This window comes from Silurus meridionalis, chromosome 3 (genome assembly GCF_014805685.1).
Source record: "Silurus meridionalis isolate SWU-2019-XX chromosome 3, ASM1480568v1, whole genome shotgun sequence".
NCBI lineage: Eukaryota > Metazoa > Chordata > Actinopteri > Siluriformes > Siluridae > Silurus > Silurus meridionalis.
The window spans coordinates 7,091,449-7,113,513 of NC_060886.1; the positions used below are offsets into that span (position 1 = coordinate 7,091,449).

The following is a 22,065-nucleotide window of genomic DNA, read 5'->3' on the forward strand; positions in this document are numbered from 1 at the left end:
TGTCTTTGCTTCTCTCTAATCCGTCCCTGACTATCTGGAGATCTGGCTCCTTCTGATACCTCTCTGTCTGACTTTTCTTTGTGTCTCTGACTCTAATTGGTCTCTGCCTGCCTGTCTCTTTCTTTCTGCCTCTAACTTTGCTGTCATAAACTGCGGCTCCACTCCCCCCCTCCCTTTGTGTTACATCGCATTTTTAGCTGTGGCCAAAATGCCTGCACTTGTGCCTTCTCATCCTCTCACTTGTGCCTAACCGTTGTACTTGTTGCGCATTTGCTTACTGGACCTCACTGTCACATATTTCCACCGGAAGTCCATTTGAAGCAGTAGTGTTTTTTGAATATTTTTTTTTTCTTCTTTCTTCCTGTCTTCTTTTCCAGGCATGCGGCGATCCCAAAGCAAAGCCCTCGTACCTGATCGACAAAAACCTAGAGTCGGCCGTTAAGTTCATCGTGAGAAAGTTCCCAGCTGTGGAAACCCGCAACAATAACGTAAGTCCCCGAGCACCAACTGGAGGGAAAACGTTGATTTGTCTGTTTCGAGTGCTGATGCTGAGAATGTAGTTGTGACAATGTCTTTTGAGAATTGTATTATCACGCATTGGCAGCCATTTTGCAGGTGGAGCTTCCCCTGCTTTGCTTGGATGTGATGTTTCTCTCAATCAAGTGTCCATTCTGCATTCCGCTGATATAAAAAAGAGAACAGGAAAGAGACGTTTACTTGTCATGTTACATTACAGCATCGTGAAAGTCTTTCTTCACATATACCAGCTGGTTAGAAAGCTGGGGTCAGAGTGCAGGGTCAGCCATGATACAGTGCTCGGGTTAAGGGCCTTGCTCAAGGGCCCAACAGTGGCAGGTTGGCGATACTGGGCCATACGATTAGTAACCCAGAGACTTAACCACTTAAAATATCGGATGGATTGTACTTCCTCTCCGCTCTAAATCCATATTCTGCCCTCTTTTAACGTTGACTGCAGTCTGTAACGAGAAAATAAGCATCGCCATTAAACAGGCGTGCATGATTCCAGCATAATCATCAATTTAGTAAGTAATTATGTAAACGTATTAGTTTGTGTTGGTACATCGTCACAGTGTGTAGTTTCCCAGGAGACCTCGCATGGTCTATTCCTTCACCAAACAGATTCATGTGCTGAGAAAGTCTGGTCCCGGCAGTCGACCCCTTTATCGCCTGTAGTAAAAAATAATGGAATGTTGACGATACGAGGTGGCGTCAAAGTTTTTGAGGTGATTTTTGTAACACGCCAACAAATGGCAGCATAAGGCTGCATGCACAGTCACAAGGAGCACCAACATTACCACGTCTGCGATTTTATGATGGACAGCAGGTTAGAACAAAGAGCAAACGTGAAAATTCTGCGTGAAACTGGGCAAGTCTGCCACGGAGACGTGTGACACGATCTGGCAAGTTTACCACCACTGCAGCGAGACATTCGAGGTGTTTTGACTGACGCGCCGCACACTTCAAGAGCGGAAAAACGTCACTGGTTATGACTCTGAGAAGGAGCAAAAGTCTTCACAGTGGAAGAGCCCATCATTTCAACGACCGACAAGGGCGAGGCAGGTCCGCAGCTCCACCGAGTGCATGCTCTTCGCCTTTTCCGTCATTCGCTGGATTGTGCATCGAGATTTCATCCCCAGGGGCCGGACCATCAGTGGCGAGTCCCTCTGCCAGGTTTGACGGAGGTCAATCAGCGAAAGCGCCAGCATCTGTGGCGCGCTAGTTTTATCGAAACTTTTTGATGCCGCCTCGTACGTCACATTCGATTTTCCTTATTGGCTTGAGGGTTCATAGCAGCAGTAGTAGTAGTAGTAGTAAGTGTGGTCCAACCAAAAAAAAAAAAAAAAAGGAGGCTTGTGGTTTTGTGTTTAAAAAAAAAAAAAAAAAAAGCCACACATAGGCGATAGGTGATTGGCTCTCGATGCTGTGATTGGCAAGTTAATGGGAAAATGCCCCACCCACTTAGCCAATTAAGCCGTCTTGGCCCGAAGCGCGCTAAATTCATCTATGGCTCTAAAAACAACACTGCTAAACTTCAACATAATCCGACTGACTGTATGAAACAGGGTCATGATGACGAAACATCATTAGGTGAAGAAAGAATTGAGATGCTTTGTAATGTAACATCAAGGATTTTCATTATAGACGTATATACACTTGTATGCTGGATCCTGCTGTAGCTGATCAGTGAGTGCTGCTGTGTGTGTGTGTGTGTGTGTGTGTGTGTGTGTGTGTGTGTAAGGGAATGTGGGTGTAACACACAACCACACAATTCCATCAGCTCACGTTCCAGCAGAAAGCGACGCCTCGTCATAGTGTGTGTTAGTCACCGCCACGATTAATACTACACTAACAGTTTCATTACCCAGTAACACAACCATCCTTCTAATTCTAGTGTACATTATTATGGGCTCCTTTGTGTTTCAATGCTTTGTGTATTCGCACTGGTTTTTCTGTGTTTTTATTTTGTCTTTCTAATAACCAGTCATTGTTTTTACTTACAAAGAGTGTTATATTTTTCAGATGCCGCACTCGTGGCTTCTCTCTCTCTCTCTCTCTCTCTCTCTCTCTCTCTCTCTCTCTCTCTCTCTCTCTCTCTCTCTCTCTCTCTCTCGTTTAATGTCCCAAGATGTTTAACTGCTTCTCAAACCAGTGTTTAGCCATGTCATATATATGTGTGTGTGTATATATATACCTATGTTTTTTATTTATTTTGTCTTATTTTGAGTTGTTATTGTGTTGGTTTATTTATGTATATCTGTCTCTTTCTTTTTGTGTGTGTGTTTGTGCATTTGTTTGCATGCTTAACACGGCTATTTTCTGGATTGTTCTTTTTGGTAAGTTTGGAGCCCGTTTGCTTTGTTTCGAGATCATTCATATTTCTATGTAGTCTTAAGCTTTCTGTTGTACTCACACGTGTCGAGTCTTACAACGAGACCGAAGGAACCTCAGAATAATTGGGGTAGGATTTTAAATTTTTTTTCTTGGGTATATTTATAGTGACAAAATGGTGCCAGAGCTCTGAAATTGTTCCAGAGATTCCAGAGTTAAGTTTCTTAAAAAAAAAAAAAAAAAAAGGTTAATGCTTTGGGAGACACCCTTATCCAGACTCATTATTTTTCATTTTTTCACCTGAGCAGTTGAGGGGTAATGGTTTTGCTCAAACAGTGGAATCGTGGTCTTGCTGGAATTTGAACTCATGACCTTTTAATCAGAAATCCGTCTCTCCCACTCCCCTACCTCTGAATCCTGTTTATATTCCAACAGTAGTATTTTTGAATTAATCAGTAAACATTCTACCTTTTTTTTTTCCCAATTCATTTATAAGTACAGATGATTTTCTGGATCATAAATGAAACGGCTTGGGCTTGAAGTTAGACCCAAAAATGCACAGGGAATTTTACGGTCCCGTAATGAAACATTCCAGTAGGAATATGTGTATTGTTACACCCCATGTATATGTAGATCAGAGTCAATCTAATCATGTGAAGATGAAGGTCACATGCACGTTACAGTAAAGTTCTTTCTTCACATAGCACACTAATGTTAGGAAGCTGGGGGTCAGAGAACAGGGTCAGTCATGAAATAACATCCCTGGAGCACAGAGCCTTAACTACTACTAGCTACCCCTTCTCTAGAAGGTCCCTACTGCTGTTCTGAGAGCTTCATACAGCCAGCAGTAAGATTTCCGCTCTGCAATCTGCTGGTTTGGAACCGAGCAGCCTGCGACATCAGGATCTTAGGAACATGGTCTTTCTGTTGCCATGACAACATCCAGAGCAACTCGAATTGTTTACATGGGTTAAAAATAAACGAGGCTTTTGCAGCATGAGCAGAATGACCAGATTCGGTGTCTCGATCAAGATTCACGGAGCGAACAGTCTTCATCAATCACCCATACCCGTCATTAACGCCAACGCCATCTTTCATATAATTAAAAAAATAGAGATCAGGAGAACCTTATTAAGCAGTGAATGCACTTTTACTTTTTGTATTTTTTTTTGTTGAGTATGGACAATCGTAAAACTGACTCGGCGTAGAAGGATTTTTTTTTTTTAAAGGGTCTCTGGAGAAGTTCACCAGCTCTGTGTGCACATGGATTTCATGTCCCGTGTGTTCTGAGGTTCCTTAGTCTTGTGACTGCATGGGTTTGTGCTTGCCATAAAGTTTTTGTCCATTATCTCATACCCAGCATACAGTTCAGGTTCAGGGTGTGTATGACACACACACACACACACACACACACACACACACACACACACACACACACACAGGTGAATAACAAGGATGGTGGGTTTTTGGTTCAAATGAAAAATAACTAAACAAAAGTACAATAACAATGGAAACTTTCCAAATAATAATTATAATTTTTTTAGACTATCCAAATGATTGCTTTTTCCCTGTTATTTTAGACGAACACAATAGATTTTTTTTTTATATTTAGCTATAAATGCACTATAATTTATTATTAATGCCTTCATTTATTTCAATGTTCTATTTTAATGAACAATTAGTTAATTTTATGCCTTTTTTTGGCTTTGTTAGTAGAATTGATTATAATAAATAATTATTCATTATATGTTTATGAACATGTACAGTGCCTGTCAAAAGTGTGAAAACACCTGGTTCTTTGTTTTTTTTTTTGAGACACCTGCGTATTTCTTTGGGGTGGGGGTTTGTGGTCAGATGAGTCCAAATTGGACTTTTTTGTCTTTAACAGAAGAACTAATGCAAGATGGAGAGAAGTAGAGAAGATACTATCAGACTGCTTCACCCCCACAGTCAAACATGGAGGTGGAAGCTTAATGGTTTGGGGTTGTTTTCTAGCAGGGAATGTTGGGAGACTTATTCTGGAAATTAAAAGGAAAACACGGCTCCCGTTCCATACTCCACCACCATGCAGTTCCATCTGGACTGCGGTTTTTTGGAACCGACTTCACCATGCAACAAGACATGAGGGTTATTTAGAGAGCAAACAGTTGGATGTAGTGATATCTTTCATGGAACGACCTTCCCAGTCACCGCACCTGAATCCCATTAAACTGCTCTGGGATGAAGTGGATCTCAATGCTAGAAAGAAATCTCCAACTTGGAAGAACAATTCAAGCAATTCATCTGAATGTTTGGAGAAACGAAGTGTCCGGATGCCTAAAGTGTGTAAAGCTGTTATTCATGCAATAAGGGGGGGGATTTTTCATCGAAAATAAAGTTAAACATCTGTACATTTATATATTTGTTTGGTCAAAGTCAATCTTCCTACTGTTACATGACCCGGTTTGATGTATAGAAACAAAAGAAACATGCACATGTCTTCTGAAAGCCATAAAGGCCTAGGTGTTGGCAAACTTTTAACAAGCACTGTATCTATGAAACATATAAACCGCATTCGAATTTACCGTTTCGCTTTAAATGATCATTTCGAATGTTGCACTCAGCACTTCCGCGACTGTTTTATACACTTTTTTTATTCTGCATTGTTTGCACTTCGCAAATCAACACGTTATTATAAGTATTTTTTGTAGCGTTTTCGCCATCCTTGCTGTTTTCCTGATCATATCAAGGCTTTTTAACACGCTGGATAAAATGCTGTTTTGCCACTTTAATGTGTTTGTAAGGAGTAACATTGAGAAGGGTAAAGCTGGTGAAATACTGGTAAACATTGCACTGGTTCGTATTCAAGTGTTTACTAGTATTTATTATGCATTGAAGAATGCTTTAGTGGTTATAGCGGGTGAGGGTTGTTTGGCGATTTTTGTTTTTTGTTTTGTTTTTGATGCAGTGTTTAAAAATTGCCTAACACTCAGTTTGCACTGTGATGTCGAGTACAACATTAATGCTGTTAAAATAAATAAGCTTATGGAAATGTATATGAATTGAAGATTACTGTAAGTCTGCACTAACCTGACTGCAGAGCAACTTTGCATTGCACAAACCTATCAGAAGCATTTAGAATAAACAGGAAATAATTATGCCAGCCAGTAGAAGGAACATTTTCTGATGAGTATGGAATAAAACACAGGCAGAATGTCCTGTTGCAGGAAATTTATCAACAATGGGGTTTGTGGTGAAGTGCAAGTTGCCATCCCAATGTTGTTTATTTTCTTGTAACTGATCATCCTGAAGGGTTTTATTCCTCTTATACCACAGCTATCAGCCCCAATTATTGCATTTCTTGATTTAATATATTCCCATTTTCAAAATGTTTATATTTGTCTTAATATAAAGTCGTTAGTTCCTAAAGCCACTCGTTCCCTCATCAGCCCAATCTTCAGACCGAATCTAGAGACTCCTTTAGTTAATGATATATACCGTATTTTCCGGACTATAAGGCACTACTTTTTTCCAAGTTTTGAACCCTGCGGCTTAAACAACAAAGCTGCTAATTTATGGATTTTTCCTGGGTTTTTCCCGGTTTCACAAACTTCAAGCCAAAAAACTGAGCACCATAACATCAGATCAATGAAATTGAGGAACGGGTTCAGGTGAACCAATGAAACTCTTTATATTAAATCAGATGCGCTCCCACTGAATCGGGCCGCACCACATCATAAATATGGATGATGTTCCTCTGACGTTTGACCTGCCGCTCACTCGGACTGTCTACAGGAAATGTGAATCATTCGTCACACTGAAAACAACCAGGCATTAAAAAACGCACTTCACCTGTGTTCTGAGCTGCACGGCATCGGGAGAAAAGCTTCACCGATGGTGATTTTTAAACACACGGAGATACCAAAAGATAAACTCCCGAAAGAAATAGTTGTGAAAGGAAGGAGGAAGACAGTGAACAATGACTTTCTTGGTAGGCTACTGTTTAGATACAATCCGTGTAACAGACACTGTCTTTCGTTAAAGTCTGTGTAAAGTTCATTCGTTTCAGTGTAGACACCTTATAGACAGGTGCGGCGTATTTATGTTCAAAATTAAAAGTCTTTGTCAAATTCAGTGGGTGCGGCTTATATATGGGTGTGTTTAATAGTCTGGAAATAACGGTGAATGTCACCTTTACCATATCAGTGACTATATTATTTTTTATTAAATAAGAGCGTTTTATTTCTGTTTGATAATACAGTTGCCCAACAAACGAGTTGTTACAATGGAATCCAGAACTCGTTAAAATAAGCTCATTAATACAACCTGTCAATCAGAACTCCAATTCTTTGGTCAAAAAATGGTTTATTTATTTTTTTAGTTTGGATGCAAGAACGCTGTGGTATAACTTAAATACAACATGACATCACTATGTTCTAGACTTTTGGGCGTTTTATTTTGTTGTGGTCCTTTTGCAATGCACACTTGCTGTGAAGTCCATGGTAATTGCTAGTAATAAGCTATGAAGGCTTAAAGCGTGTTCAGACTCGATGCAGGGTTCAGTCATTCACACACTTCGGCTTTTGAGACCATTACACAAGTTTCAGTGCTTCACAAATATTTTACACATCGAACAGTTGCACTACATATGACCTTTCTTTCTTCAGGGTCTCTAAAAAAAATTGTATGTGCTGAGCAAATACGGGATTGAAATATGTTGTGCAGAATCCCAGAAAACGTGTCAAGATACAAAATGAAGTACAGTATCTCACATAAGTAAGTGCACCCCTCACATTTTAGCAACCATTGTATTATGTTTTCAGGGGATAAAACTAGAAAATTGGATATATTTAATAGTCAAAATTGTACAGCAGTACAGATTTACTGTCCTCAGAAAAATAATTCAACATACAGCCATTATTGTCTAAATAACTGCTAACAAAAGTGAGTACACCCTAAGTGAACATGTCAAAACTGTGTCCAAAGTGTCAGTATTTTGTGTTAGCAGCATCGTTATCTACTGTAGCACTGCCTTTATCCTCTTGGGGATGGAATTCACCAGAGCTGCACAGATTGTTGCTGGGGTCCTCTTCAACTTTTCCATAACGACATCACTGAGCTGCTGGATGTTACACATGGCTCTTCTCTACCTTCCGCTTGATGATGCCCCACAGGTTCTCAATAGGGTTCAGGTCTGAAGACATTCTTGGCTTCTCCATCACCTTAAGATTCCTCAGCAAGGTTGTTGTGATCTTGGCGGTGTGTTTAGGGTTATCATGTTGGAAAGCTGTTGTTCGGCCTAGGATCTGAAGGGAGGGCGTCTTGTTCTGCTTCAGAATGTCACATTACATGTTAAAATCCATGTTTTCCTCAATGAACCACAGCTCCCCAGTACCAGCAGCACTCATGCAGCCCCAGACCTTGATGCTACCACCACCATGCTTGTCCGTAGGCAAGACACAACTTTCTTGGTACTTTTTTACCAGGGAGTCACCACACATGCTGGGCACCATCTGAGTCAAACAAGTTTATCTTAGTCTCTTGGAAAGGTTGTCTTCAGCAAACTGTTTGCAGGATTTCTTGAGCCAGCTTTAGAAGAGGTTTCCTTTTTTGACGATGACCATGCAGACCGACTTGTTGCAGTGTTCGCTGTACTGTCTGAGCACTGACAAGTTGAAATTCCACTTCTGCAACCTCTAAAGCAATACTAGAGCACTCGTGTCTGTTTTTTGAAGCAGCTTCTGCACCTGACACAGAGCACGAGGACTCAACTTCTTTGATGGACCCTTGTGAGGTCTGTTCCGAGTGGAACCCTCTGGAAAACCTCTGTATGACCCTGACCACTGTACAGTAACTCAGTTTCAGGATGTTACTGATCTTCTTATACCCTCGGCATCTTTGTGGAGAGCAACAATTATAATTCTTAAATCCTCAGAGAGTCTTTGCCATCAGGTGCCATGTTAAAAACATCCAGTCATCAGTATGAGAGAATTGTATTTAAAACACCAAATTGTATCTGGTCTAATACAAGATACACAAATTTGTATGGTCCAAAAACATGAACATGAACATGAATAGGACACGTGGCTTTGCAGGGTTACATGACAAAATGCTGTTATCACTTAGGGTGTACTCACTTTTGTTTCCGAATATTGTGACTGTAATGAGTAAGATAGGAGACTGAATTTATACTGCTATAGAAGCTGCACATTGACTACTCTTAAGATTAATTTCTATAGGATTGTCCCTTAAGAAGATACTAAAACGGTTGCTGATATGTGAGGGGTGCACTCACTGTTGTGAGATACTGTACATGTAGTTTTCACTCAGTGGTCCTCATTTTCAGACACTCTGTACTTAGAAAGAAACTTGTATTAAAAGATGAGAAGATATCTTCTAGGAGCATTAAATGAAAACTGATTTCATTTAAATAAATCTTAATCAAATCTGATTCAAGCATTTACCTTTAGAAGTAATAAATGACCATCTATTTGAATTCACAGTTCACAGTATTATTACCATGTCCATGTGCACAATTTCAGCATTTTGTTCATTATGCATCTGATGCGGTTGCACTGTTTGATGTCCCAATCTGCTCACATCTGCACCTGTGAAGAGCCTATTAGCTCAGAATTACATAGGGAGATTGCTATATGGTTACATTTTGGTTATACAGACAACCCTCGATAATTCCCGGTTTTGGAACTCGCTGCTCGGAAAATTCACGGTGCTCATTTGGAACCTAACTAACAACAAGTTAGTGGATTATCTTAAAATTGGCAGGAATCGGCAGCGGGACCGATTGTCCAGGAACGTTAACGTTTTAAACCGTTTTCACCAACAAATTTCATATAAAAAAAAAAATTAAAACCACATTATTGTATAAAAGTGACAATGTCTAGATGAATTCTAAGTTAAGGTACCGCAGGGGCTGCGTGGGTGCATCCAAAATTCTGATTTTTAGAACTCTTGGGGGTCTTAGAACGTAACCCTGGGGTACCACCCGGGGGTATTACCTAATACACGCCCTGGAAAACAGGTATTTTAATCACCTTTGGAGCTCAAATAATTGTACGATTTATTTACTGCTTAAGAATTTGTTTATTCACTAAAGTATTTTAAGAATGAATAAATATATAATGTATATTATTGTAAAGACATGGTGAAAAGTATAGTGCATTTTGTTAACATAAATCTTCAGATTCTAGCTGTTAAAATGATCATTAATTCGCTTGTCTTTTCAATCATCATTTTTCTTTATGCAAATTTCTTTCAGAATATTCTAGCAATGTCTTATTGTAAACGCAGTATATTAAATCAGACCTGAATGTATTATTGCATTCCTATTTATTATATTAAATAAAAATAAATTTGAGCAATTGTAATTCCTCATTTGGTGCAACAAGTTATTATTATTATTAAACAAGTGTATTATGGGATATCTTTATCACAATGAAGGAAGTACGCAATTAAGCATTCAGACTCATTGCAGCAATAAGGAGTCCAAAAGCTTTTCTTCTTCCACATGAAAAGGAGGCAGAGTGTATTTTGGGAGTGTTCATGACAAACATGCTGAATATCTCTATATTTTATACAATTTCGGAATTAAATTTGTCCAGTGCTGCCGACATTAGACGACGTACCAAAGCGTCTTTTCAGAATGAAGTTGATTGTACTCTAAGTTGTAACGTCATTAATGTGTCCCTATGAGTTTATCCCTAATGAGTGACTAAAAAAACTCCTTGAGATGGTATGAGAGAGAAACCGTCAAAGGAACCAGACTCAAAAGGGAATTATAGTCATCTGGGCGAGAGAAGAAAAAAAAGAAGTGTCAGTGCAGAGATATTCTGGGAAAATTTGGGCTTCAGGGATGCATCTTTAGAAGCATGGATCCTTCTCAAGGAAAGAAATCCCATAATCCTGGATTTCAATATAAGATTAAAAAAAACAGTCTGGTGCTCAGATGCTGTATTGAGGTTATATTATGAACTGTGAATCAAAAGATTGTCTTGATGATAAAACTAATTAATATAATAAAAAAATATATAATATATATGCACACAATATGGACAAAAGTATTGGGACATCCGAATTTTCCAGCCAAATCTGGTTCGTTCCTGAAGTGTTACCAAACATTTGGAGGCACACGACTGCATTTAATTGCATTGCATTTTCCATTCACCCAAACCTGTTCCAGCATGTCAATGCACCTGTGAACAAAGCCAGATCCATGAAGATACGCTTGACATGGTTTGGATTGGACGATCTTCTATAGAGTTCTGACCCTCAACCCTAATGAACACCTTTGGGATGAATTGGAGCGCTGACTGCACACCTGACGTTACTAACAGGCTTGTGGCGGAATGAGCACAAATCTCCACTTTAAAATTTAGTGGAACATCTTCCCAGAAGAGTGGAGGTTTTTAGTACAGAACATGGGGACAATGTGGAACGGTGTGTTCAAAAAGTACATACGAATATTATGGTCAGGTGTCTGCAAGCGTTTGTCCATACAGTGTATATTTATAACTTATTTTTTTTTATATCTATTATATATTTTTAATATCTAAATCCTGAAATTTTTTATTTTTTTATTCATGCATACACTAAGAACCCTGCTGAAGAGTCGAACTGAATTATGACTATTTCTTGATCAATTACAATTCTTTTTTTTTTTTTTTTTTCCTCCAACTAATTTTTTTGTGTTTATTATTACAGCAACAGCTCGCACAGCTACAAAAAGAAAAGTCAGAAATACTAAAGAATCTCGCTTTATATTACTTCACATTTGTGGATGTTATGGAATTCAAGGTAAGATGACTCAAAGCTAGCTTTGAATTGTTCCGCCTTTCTTTCGGGGCTTGTAGTGACTTATCTCTCCATACTCTGCCAACACACTGTACATTTACACTTTTTTTTTTCTTCCCCCCATCTGCAGGACCACGTGTGTGAACTGCTGAACACTATCGATGCTTGCCAAGTTTTCTTTGATATTGTAAGTTGGAGGAAGAAACTATTATACCCACCCCAGGTCATGTGATCCATATTTTTGTGGTGCATGAGTCGAACAGTGGTGATGATTTCCCACGTGTGACAATTGTTAGCTGCATTTTAGCTGATAAAAACAAGTCGTTACCTCGTATTTTTCTTTTCGATACGATGATTTACGGCAAACTAGAAAGTGCAAATTTCTTAAATTATCTGATTGATTATGATTATTGTTTTTTCACCCCCCCCTCCCCCAGACTGTAAATTTCGACCTCACGAGGAACTACCTCGACCTTGTTGTGACCTACACTACGCTGATGGCACTACTGTCTCGGATCGAAGAGCGCAAAGCAATCATCGGCCTCTACAACTACGCACATGAGATGACCCATGGAGCGAGGTACGGCTAAAACATGATGTATTGATGATTTCTATATTTATAGATACAGCGGGGGAAATAATTATTTGATCCTCTGCTGAATTAGTAAATTTACCCCCTTAAACATAGACATTATACACATAACTCATTATGTGTATAAAAGACTCCAATCACAGAATCAACCTCTTCCATTCAAACATCACACCACAACGGAAAAAACCAAAGAGCTGTCAAAGGACGTCAGGGACAAGATTGTAGACCTGCACAAGGCTGGAATGAGCTACAAGATCATCAGATTGTTGCCTTGGTCGTATGTTTCTAGTCATTGTTATGGTGAAAGACCCAACCATGACCCATCTTCAGTGTTCTAGCTGAGGCCAAGAGGTTCTCACCCAAAATTCTACAGTGCATGACCCTGTTCATGTGGTGAAGTCTTCCTGTACCCTTAGCAGAGAAACAACCCCAAAGTAGAATGTTTCCTCCTCCATATTTGACAGTGTTGATGGTGGTGTTGGAGTCATATCCTGCATTTCTCTGCCTCCAAACACGACGAGACGAGTTGATGCCAATTTTGATTTGATTTTGATGGTGTATGATGGAGAATGCTGGGGTTTAATTTAGAATGTTGGTGTTTCATAGGGTTTGATGGAGAATGCGGGTGTTTGATGGAGAATGCTGGTGTTTGATGGAGAATGCTGGTGTTTAATTTAGAATGTTGGTGTTTCATGGGGTTTGATGGAGAATGCTGGTGTTTCTTGGGGTTTTAAATTTTTTAATTCTCAGAATCATTAAGGTGTTTATTAGTTTATTAACCAGGGTTCTTGCTGATAGTCTTGTCAGTCCCTGAGAACTTTTGGTTTTTCCATGGTGGTGGAGAGGTTTGAATGGATGAGGGTGATTCTGTGACTGGAGTCTTTTATACACATAATGAGTTGATATTAGGAGTTCTTTCTTAAAGGGACAGGACTAACTTGGGGGTGTGGGGGACAGAATTCTTGCTGGTTTGTACAGGATCAAATACTTATTTCACTCGGTCGAATACAATTATAGATATATATTATAGATGTATACAGATATAGAAAATGATTGGTTCTGAGACTGGTTTGCATTTGGATGATGTTCTTTCCCACACCCACAGTGATCGAGAATATCCTCGGCTTGGACAGATGATTGTAGACTACGAGAATCCTCTGAAGAAGATGATGGAGGAGTTTGTTCCTCATGGAAAGGTGGAATTTCACACGTGGAGATTCATTTAATTTTGTGCACATATGCCTTAGTCAAATTAAATACATTTAGGAAAATTACATTTGCCATCATAAATCACATAATGGTGTCATTTAAGGGAAGTGGTAGCACAGTGGATAACAATTTTGTACTTCTGGTCGGAAGGTCATGGGTTTCAATCCCAAACACCACCATGCTGCCACTGCCAAGCCCTTAACCCTCAAATGCTCAGCTTTATAACTGAGATAAGAGTGTACTGGAAAAAGGGCGTCTGCCAAATGCTGTAAATGTAAATTGAACGCTGAATAAACATGCAATATGTGCTGTTCTCTGTATATTAACCTGAATCCATCTGAAATATACATTTTGTATTTGGTTTCTAACTATATTTTCCCTACAGTCCCTTTCAGACGCTTTGATCTCCTTGCAAATGGTTTACCCGCGCCGCAATCTCTCAGCCGACCAGTGGAGGAACGCTCAGCTCCTGAGCCTCATCAGCGCCCCCAGCACCATGCTAAACCCAGCGCAGTCTGATACGGTAATGCGATCATTGTTTAGGAAATACAAACCATAATAGTTCCGACAGGGCATTATGGCCGCATGTATACAAACGGTATTTTGTATACGGTAGTATGTTAGCCACATAGGGTTCCCTGGTGGTCCAGTGGTTAGGATGCGGCGCTCTCACCGCCGCGGCCCGGGTTCGGTCAGGGAACCAAACCCAGCCATTAGGGTTGCACAAGCCAGTGCACTCTTAGTGCCCGTCTCAAACCCGAATAAATGGGGAGGGTTGCGTTAGGAAGGGCATCTAGCGTAAAAACGTGCCAAATCGAACATGCGGATCACGAATAAGGATGATCCGCTGTGGCGACCCCTAATGGGAGATGTTAGCCACATATTGTGTTCAAGTTTTGAATGACCACCTCCGAGTCTGAGACTTATTTATAAATTAATTAATTAAACTCATATTACCGCAACTTATCGACATTCACACACTTAACAATAGCCAAATTTGTGCTCGTCTGTCCTGATTAACTATGATAATACTGTACTACAGTGTTTCGCTATGATCATTACTTATGTAACAGTTGAAATAGATTGAAAGTTGACATTTAGATTTGAGACACTTCTTAGAATGTTTTGCTCCACCTTCGGGTACTGCTACAGGACCTAGTAGTCTTGCTTTGGGTTTTATAGAGTATATGTAATAGATCAGGAGGCAGTGAATGATCCAGGCCCACTGCCTTTTATACGGTCTAATGGATTTCCCAAAAAAGATCTCCTGGACTTTATATATACAGGTAGCCCCTGACTTACGAAATAGATAGGGACTGGAAAAGTGTCGAGAAGAGTGAGACTCTATGCTTCGTTCTCAGGAACCCCGAGACAGGTATACCAAGCGATAAATTTATAAAAAGAATTTAAGATAAATTCAGTCAATGCTTAATCTATATTGCAGAGATGTAGATAATTATTAAACTTACCTGAATGTCCACCAGCTGGAGCAATACTTTTGCATTTTTATTAATTACACTAAGAAATTTCACAAAAAAACAACACTAAAATCACAATGCAAAAATCACTTCACACTGTACGAATCTTCTCCCATTAGGGGTCGCCACAGCGGATCTTTCATGTCTTCCCTCACCACATCCACAAACCTCCTCCTTGGTCTTCCTCTTTTTCTCCTTTCTGGCGACTCCATCCTCAGCATTCTCCTACTGATATACCCCATGTCCCTCCTCTGCACATGTCCAAACCATCTCAATCTCGCCTACCTCACCTTGTCACCAAAACGTCCTACATGCGCTGTCCCTCTAATAAACTCATTTCTAATCCTGTCCATCGTCGTCACGCCCAACGAAAACCTCAACATCTTCAGCTCTGCTGCCTCCAGCTCCACCTCCTGTCTTTTACTCAATGCCACTGTCTCTAAACCAAACAACATCGCAGGTCTCACCACAGTCCTATCAACTTTCCCTTTTACTCTTGCAGACACTCTATCACAAATCACTCCTGCAGTCACTCTTCTCCACCCCGCCTGCACTCTTTTCTTCACTTCTCTAACACACTCTCCATTACTTTGCACTGTTGACCCCAAGTACCTGAACTCCTTAACCTTCACCACCTCTTCTCCCTGCAACCGCATCACTCCACTGCCCTCCCTCTCATTCACACACATGTACTCTGTCTTACTCCTACTGACTTTCATTCCCCTTCTCTCCAGCACATACCTCCACCTCTCCAGGCTCTTTTCAACCTGCTCCCTACTCTCACCACAAATCACAATATCATCCGCAAACATCATAGTCCAGGAAAACTCATGTCTGACCTCGTCCATCAACCTGTCAATCACCACTGCAAACAGAAAAGGGCTCAGAGCCGATCCTTGATGCAATTCAACCTCCACCTTGAACCAGTCTGTCGTTCCTACTGCGCACTTCACAGCTGTCACTCTGTCCTCATACATGTCCTGCACCACCCTCACATACTTCTTTAATACACCTGACCTGTTCATACAAAACCACAACTCCTCTCTCGGCACCCTATCGTACGCTTTCTCTAAATCCACAAACACACAATGCAATTCCTTCTGTCCTTTTCACATCATTCTTAAAGCAAATAATGTGTAACTGTTGCTCACAAATGGTCACCTCTTCTCGCAGCCTGGCTTCCACTACTCTTTCCTATAACTTCATGGTGTAACTGATCAACTTTATTTCCCTGTAGTTACTGCAGGTCTGCACATCTCCCTTATTCTTAAAGATCGGTACAAGCAAACTCCTTCTTCATTCCTCAGGCATCCTCTCACCTTCCAAAATCTTGTTGAACAATCTTGTTAAAAACTCTACTGCATCTCTCCTAAACATCTCCACGCTTCTACTGGTATGTCATCTGGTCCAACCGACTTTCCACTCTTCATCCTCTTAATCGCTCCTCTCACTTCCTCCTTACTAATCCTGTCCACTTCCTGCTTCACCATCTCTACACTATCCAACCTTTTTTCTCTCTAATTTTCCTCATTCATCAGCTGCTCAAAATACTCCCTCCATCTTCTCAACATAGTCTCCTCACTAGTCAACACATTTCCATCTCCATCCTTTATTTCTCGAACTTGTAGCACATCCTTCCCAGTCACCTTCACCTTCTCGGTCCCTCTGCCTGGCCAATCGGTACAAATCCTTTTCTCCTTCTTTACTCAGCTTCTCATACAGATCCCTATATGCCTTTTCCTTGGTTTTCGCTACATCCCTCTAACACCTGCTTCTGCATCTTCTTGTACTTCTGCCTACGACATCACTCTGCCGATCCCAATTCTCTTTCACCAACCTCTTTCTCCTTATGCTCTCCTGCACTTCCTCATTCCACCACCACCTCTATTTGTTTTCCTTTCTATTTCCAGATGTCACACCAAGTTCCTTTCTAGCTGCCTCACTTATCACTTCTGCAGTAGTTACCCAATCATCCAGCACCTCTTCACCACCACTAAGCCCCTGTCTGACCTCTTCCCTGAATCTCACACTACAGTCTTCCTTTTTCAGTCGCCACCATCCTACCGCCATCCGATGCTGTCTAGCTACACTGTCCCCTGCCAACACCTTAGTCTCCAATCTCCTTCAGGTTGCATCTTTTACATAGAACATAGTCCACCTGTGTGCACCTTCCTCCACTCTTATACGTCACCCTATGATCCTCCTTCTTCTTAAAATAAGTATTCACCACTGCCATTTCCATCCTTTTAGCAAAATCTACCACCATCTGCCCTTCCACATTCCTCTCCTTAAGACCATACCTACCCATCACCTCCTCATCACCTCTGTTCCCTTTACCTACATGCCCAATAAAGTCTGCCCCAATCACCAATCTTTCATTCCCTGTTACACCTTCTACCACTTTAACTAACTCACTCGAGTTTTTTCTCTAGTCACAGTACCAACATTTAAAGTACCAACCCGAACCTCCACTCTCTTCACTGATAACACTGATCTCTTCATCATGGCGCCTGTTAGCGAGTGGCATTTATTAGGCAGCAAGTGAACATTTTGTCCTCAAAGTTGACGTGTTAGAAGCAGGAACAATGGGCAAACATAAGGACTTGAGCGAGTTTGACAAATTGTGATCAGAGCATCTCCAAAACTGCAGCTCTTGTAGGCTTTTCCTGGTCTGCAGTGATCAGTATCTATTAAAAATGCTCCAAGGAAGGAGCAGTGGTGAACCGGCGACAGGGTCATGAGCAGCCAAATGGTCATTGATGCACGTGGGGAGTGAAGGCTGGTCCGTGTGGAGAACCAACGTAATATTAAGCATGTGGACATAATGTTATACCTTATAGGTGGTTATAAAGTTACGCCCGATCGGGGTGGGTATGTATGTATGAACTGCAAAAGTAACATCCAGTGCTGTTTCCTGTCTTCCAGATGCCATGTGAATACCTGTCTTTGGACACTATGGAGAAGTGGATAGTGTGTAAGTAGATGTTTATCAGAAACATTTTGAGGATGCTGTGATTCCAGTCAGACTGCATACTTTTACATACTCTGCAAGTCATGCACAAGTCTATACAAGCACTTTCAGTTATCTTTCTCTGCCCTCTCCCTGCACATATTCCCTTCCTAATGAAATTCTATACTTGTGGAATAGGTCTTGTGACTTTTCCTAAACGTATATCTGTAATTTTGTATGTCCGTAGTTGGCTTTATCCTGTGCCATGCGGCTCTGAACAGCGACCCCACTGCCCTCAGTTTGTGGAAACTGGCCCTACAGAGCAGCTCCTGCCTCTGCCTCTTTAGAGACGAGGTCTTCCACATTCACAAAGCCGCAGAGGATTTGTTCGTCAATCTGCGTGGGTTAGTGGTATTTCTTACACAGCATTTTCCTCTGAACATATGTGTAATGCCATATTTAGCACCTTAAAATAATATCAAATCATCAACGGATTGATTTGCGTTGGTTCTATTTGTTTTTTTCTGTTCTGGCAGCTACAACAAGCGCGTCAACGACATCCGTGAATGCAAAGAATCAGCGCTGTCACACGCGTATGTGCATTTAAATTCACTTTCTAAACATCTCAAACACTAACAAACACCTTTCAGGCTTCAATAAATACCAGCATTCTCCATTAAACACAGACTTCCTCCCTCACACACATGATCAGACCCTGTCAAACACCAGTGTTTCCAATCTGACCCCAACAAATACCAGCATTCTCCATCAGACCCATCAGTATTCTTTATCAAACTCCATAAAAATAAATGTCAGGTTTCTTCAAGCACCATCATTCTCTGTCAGAACCACACACACACTGTTTGAGATCTCATTCTGAACATCTCTGTTCTGTGTAGGGGCTCCATGCACAGGGAGAGGCGTAAATTTCTGCGTTCTGCGCTAAAGGAGTTAGCCACTGTGCTCGCAGACCAGCCAGGCCTACTTGGGCCAAAGGTACTGACGTCTGATACCATCTGCTCTTTCCATTGAGTCTGTACAAGCCCAAACAGTGACATGTACAGAATCTTCTTCGAGTGTTTGATTTTGATTTCCTCCTCCAGGCTCTCTTTGTCTTCATGGCTCTCTCGTTTGCCCGTGATGAGATCATCTGGCTGCTCAGACACGCTGACAACATCCAAAAGAAAAGCACAGATGACTTCATTGACAAGTAAAGACACCAAACTCCCTCACACACACACACTCACACACACACACTCTCACACTCTAAATGTGCTTTGGTTGTTTATCTTGGTTCTTCTGGATGCTATTTTTTTTTTGTGCTTTAATTATAGTACTATTATTATACTATTAAATTTTTTTGAGATTATTTTTCATCAGCCAAGACATGGTCTGATGTCTGGAGTTTGCTCCTTTTCCGAAGTTAACGTAGCTGTAGAGGGCGCCAGTACCACTTTTTGTCACGCTGATTATACAGATACTTAAGCCAGGACTCTCAGCTGATATCTGCACTAGTGCCCTTAAACACAATGTGTTACCTGAAGCACTTAATCGATACAGACAAGTTACACATCTAAAAATATAACTTGCACAACCCCATTGTTTTGATGATTCATTTTCAACACTAGAATTACTTCCATCGCAAATGCTATGAATATTCCTCTCGTATCCAATCCATGAATTTTATTTAATAGTTTCAAGGCACTGAGTTATTGATCGGAAGGTCGGGGGTTCAAGCCCCAGTATTACCAAACTGACACTCACTGACACACACACACACACCGTAACTTTCTACATATATTGTGCTTACACACATCTTGCTATGTATGCTTATAAGCTATGCATTGACTAAAGAAGACATCTGTCTATCTGTCTGTCTATCTGTCTGTCCGTCCGTCCGTCTATCTGTCTATCTATTTGTCTGTCTGTCTGTCTATCTATTTCTGTCTATCTATCTATCTATCTATCTATCTATCTATCTATCTATCTATCTATCTATCTATCTATCTATATCTACATATTTGTCTGTCTGTCTGTCTATCGATCTCACGTTTCTAACCTTGTGATTTTCTCTTAGGCACATTGCTGAGCTGATCTTCTACATGGAGGAGCTCAGAGCCCATGTGAGGAAGTACGGCCCCGTCATGCAGAGGTACTACGTGCAGTATCTGTCCGGCTTCGACGCAGTCGTCCTCAACGAGCTTGTTCAGGTGAGGCAGTTCAATGAAATAAATCATCATCAGAGGCTTCATGTGTCCCTGTCAGGCAGCATGGTTTGACAGTGGTGCTGAACTAGAAATGGTATGTTGTGTTTGGGGTATTTCTACATTCATGGCAGTATAATTCACTAAACTTTTACACATGGCCACTAGATGGAGACAAACTATAAGCATTATCCACCCATTTCATTTAATTGGCGTAAGATTTATTTTGATTTTCAATTCAGTTTTATTTGTATAGTCAAAGTTTGTCATTCAGTCAGGCAGCAAGGTAGACAACATGAGGGAAATATATGTAAGTAAATAAATTAATAAATATGGCGCTTTTACCAATGGACATTGTCCCGTAGTAGCTTTACAGAGATGAATAGATTATAAAATATGAATTTATATGTCAGTGCCTATGAGTTTATCCGTAATGAGTGAGCCAGTGGTGACCGTGGTAAGGAAAACCTCAAAAAGGGGAACTCATCCTCAACACATCTATTTACAGTAACACAATTTAGTGTCTCGTTTTTTATCACTTTTGTTTGTTTATTTTTTCATATCCGACCTTTGTAGAACCTCTCCGTGTGTCCAGAGGACGAGTCCATCATCATGTCTTCGTTCGTGAACACGATGACTTCGCTCAGTGTTAAACAAGGTGATTGTTTTTTTTTGTTTAGTTTTTTGCCAGAAGCCGATTGGTCACACTGAAACTGCTTAAATTGCTGCAGTGGATAATGTGCATTAAGTGAAAAAAAGATCAAATGAATTACAAATGAAGCTTGAAGCTGTAAACGTCACAAATTTAGAAATGAGGCTACATCCACACCTTTTTTTTTTTTTCCTTTCATTCCTTTTTTTTTCCCCCATTTGTCTACCATTTTTTGAATACAAAAAATACAGTTAGATTTATCTGGACTAATGTAACATGGCCTGAGAAAGAATGAATGGTCTCCTATTGACTCTTTGTTCATCGAAACTCCACTAAAAGAAAGCTCTTTTGTCTCGCACTGTTTCGCAGTGGAGGATGGAGAGGTGTTTGATTTCCGAGGCATGAGGCTGGACTGGTTCCGACTTCAGGTAAGGAGAATGATCGTAACCTGACCCCTTTTCAGCTCCAGACCTGATTTAGCTACTAAAGTAACTACTGGTATAGTAATAGTCTCACAGAGAGAGAGAGAGAGAGACTCATCAGGCAGAACTAATCAATCATGTGCAGTACACCCATGTGGCATGGAAAGCACAAATTATTGCATACTCCTAAATCCTGAAACTAACCACTTGTGGTGTATATCATGTCTCTTCCTCCTATCAGATATGACTAATCAAATCTTAGCCTTCTAAGCGTCCCAGCACTCTAGATTTTGTCCCTCTGACTCTTGTGTCAGACAGAATTAGTCGATACCAGACACTGAAAGGGCGGCATTGTTATATCCTGTTTCTCTGATAATCAGGCAGAATTAATTGAGCTCTAGTGCAGTGTGTTGGATCTGTAAAATGAACTCATTTAACTGCCACTTCCTCTGTCTCCTATTGGACAATTATTCAAGAATCAAGCATCTCCTGCCCCTAACAGGCATAATTAATCAAGCTCAGATGAATATGGAATGTCTGAAAATCTGATTATACACTGTGCTGTAAAATATATATATGTACACACACACGCACACATTTGGGGTGTACGGAACCGAATTTACGGTTCGGTACATTTTCGGTACGGTTTGGGGCAAGAAATGCAAAATATAAAATCGCTTGTCATTTTTTAATTAATGCTGTTCTTTAATAGTAATATTTGTGATCAACATTTTAATAAATGGGGGGAAAATTATTGAATATTTTATATTTATTAGACCCCATTTGGGTAATACAGATCTGTGTGTGTGTGTTATACATTTAAATAATTAATTTTCAAGTTTTAAGTTGTATCTTGCATATAACCAGGTTTGTGAAAAAAATCTTGAATCCATAGCGCTGTTGTTTCTTTAGCGTTTTCAT

General features: G+C 40.4%; 1 protein-coding gene across 4 annotated transcripts in view; it reads left to right on the forward strand.

Moving 5' to 3' along the window:
* nckap1 (NCK-associated protein 1) overlaps positions 1 to 22,065 on the forward strand; it is a 67,148-nt gene that overhangs the window by 17,105 nt on the left and 27,978 nt on the right. For 2 of the 4 annotated variants that reach the window (XM_046843795.1, XM_046843814.1), the window contains 14 exons: positions 378 to 488; positions 11,548 to 11,640; positions 11,768 to 11,824; positions 12,075 to 12,217; positions 13,335 to 13,425; positions 13,824 to 13,961; positions 17,842 to 17,890; positions 18,114 to 18,270; positions 18,403 to 18,459; positions 18,766 to 18,862; positions 18,970 to 19,076; positions 19,944 to 20,076; positions 20,647 to 20,728; positions 21,092 to 21,150. In XM_046843795.1, coding sequence (XP_046699751.1) covers positions 378 to 488; positions 11,548 to 11,640; positions 11,768 to 11,824; positions 12,075 to 12,217; positions 13,335 to 13,425; positions 13,824 to 13,961; positions 17,842 to 17,890; positions 18,114 to 18,270; positions 18,403 to 18,459; positions 18,766 to 18,862; positions 18,970 to 19,076; positions 19,944 to 20,076; positions 20,647 to 20,728; positions 21,092 to 21,150 — 1,374 coding nt within the window. The remainder of the gene's footprint in view (positions 1 to 377; positions 489 to 11,547; positions 11,641 to 11,767; positions 11,825 to 12,074; positions 12,218 to 13,334; positions 13,426 to 13,823; positions 13,962 to 17,841; positions 17,891 to 18,113; positions 18,271 to 18,402; positions 18,460 to 18,765; positions 18,863 to 18,969; positions 19,077 to 19,943; positions 20,077 to 20,646; positions 20,729 to 21,091; positions 21,151 to 22,065) is intronic. The other 2 variants (XM_046843803.1, XM_046843825.1) reach the window with 1 other exon arrangement.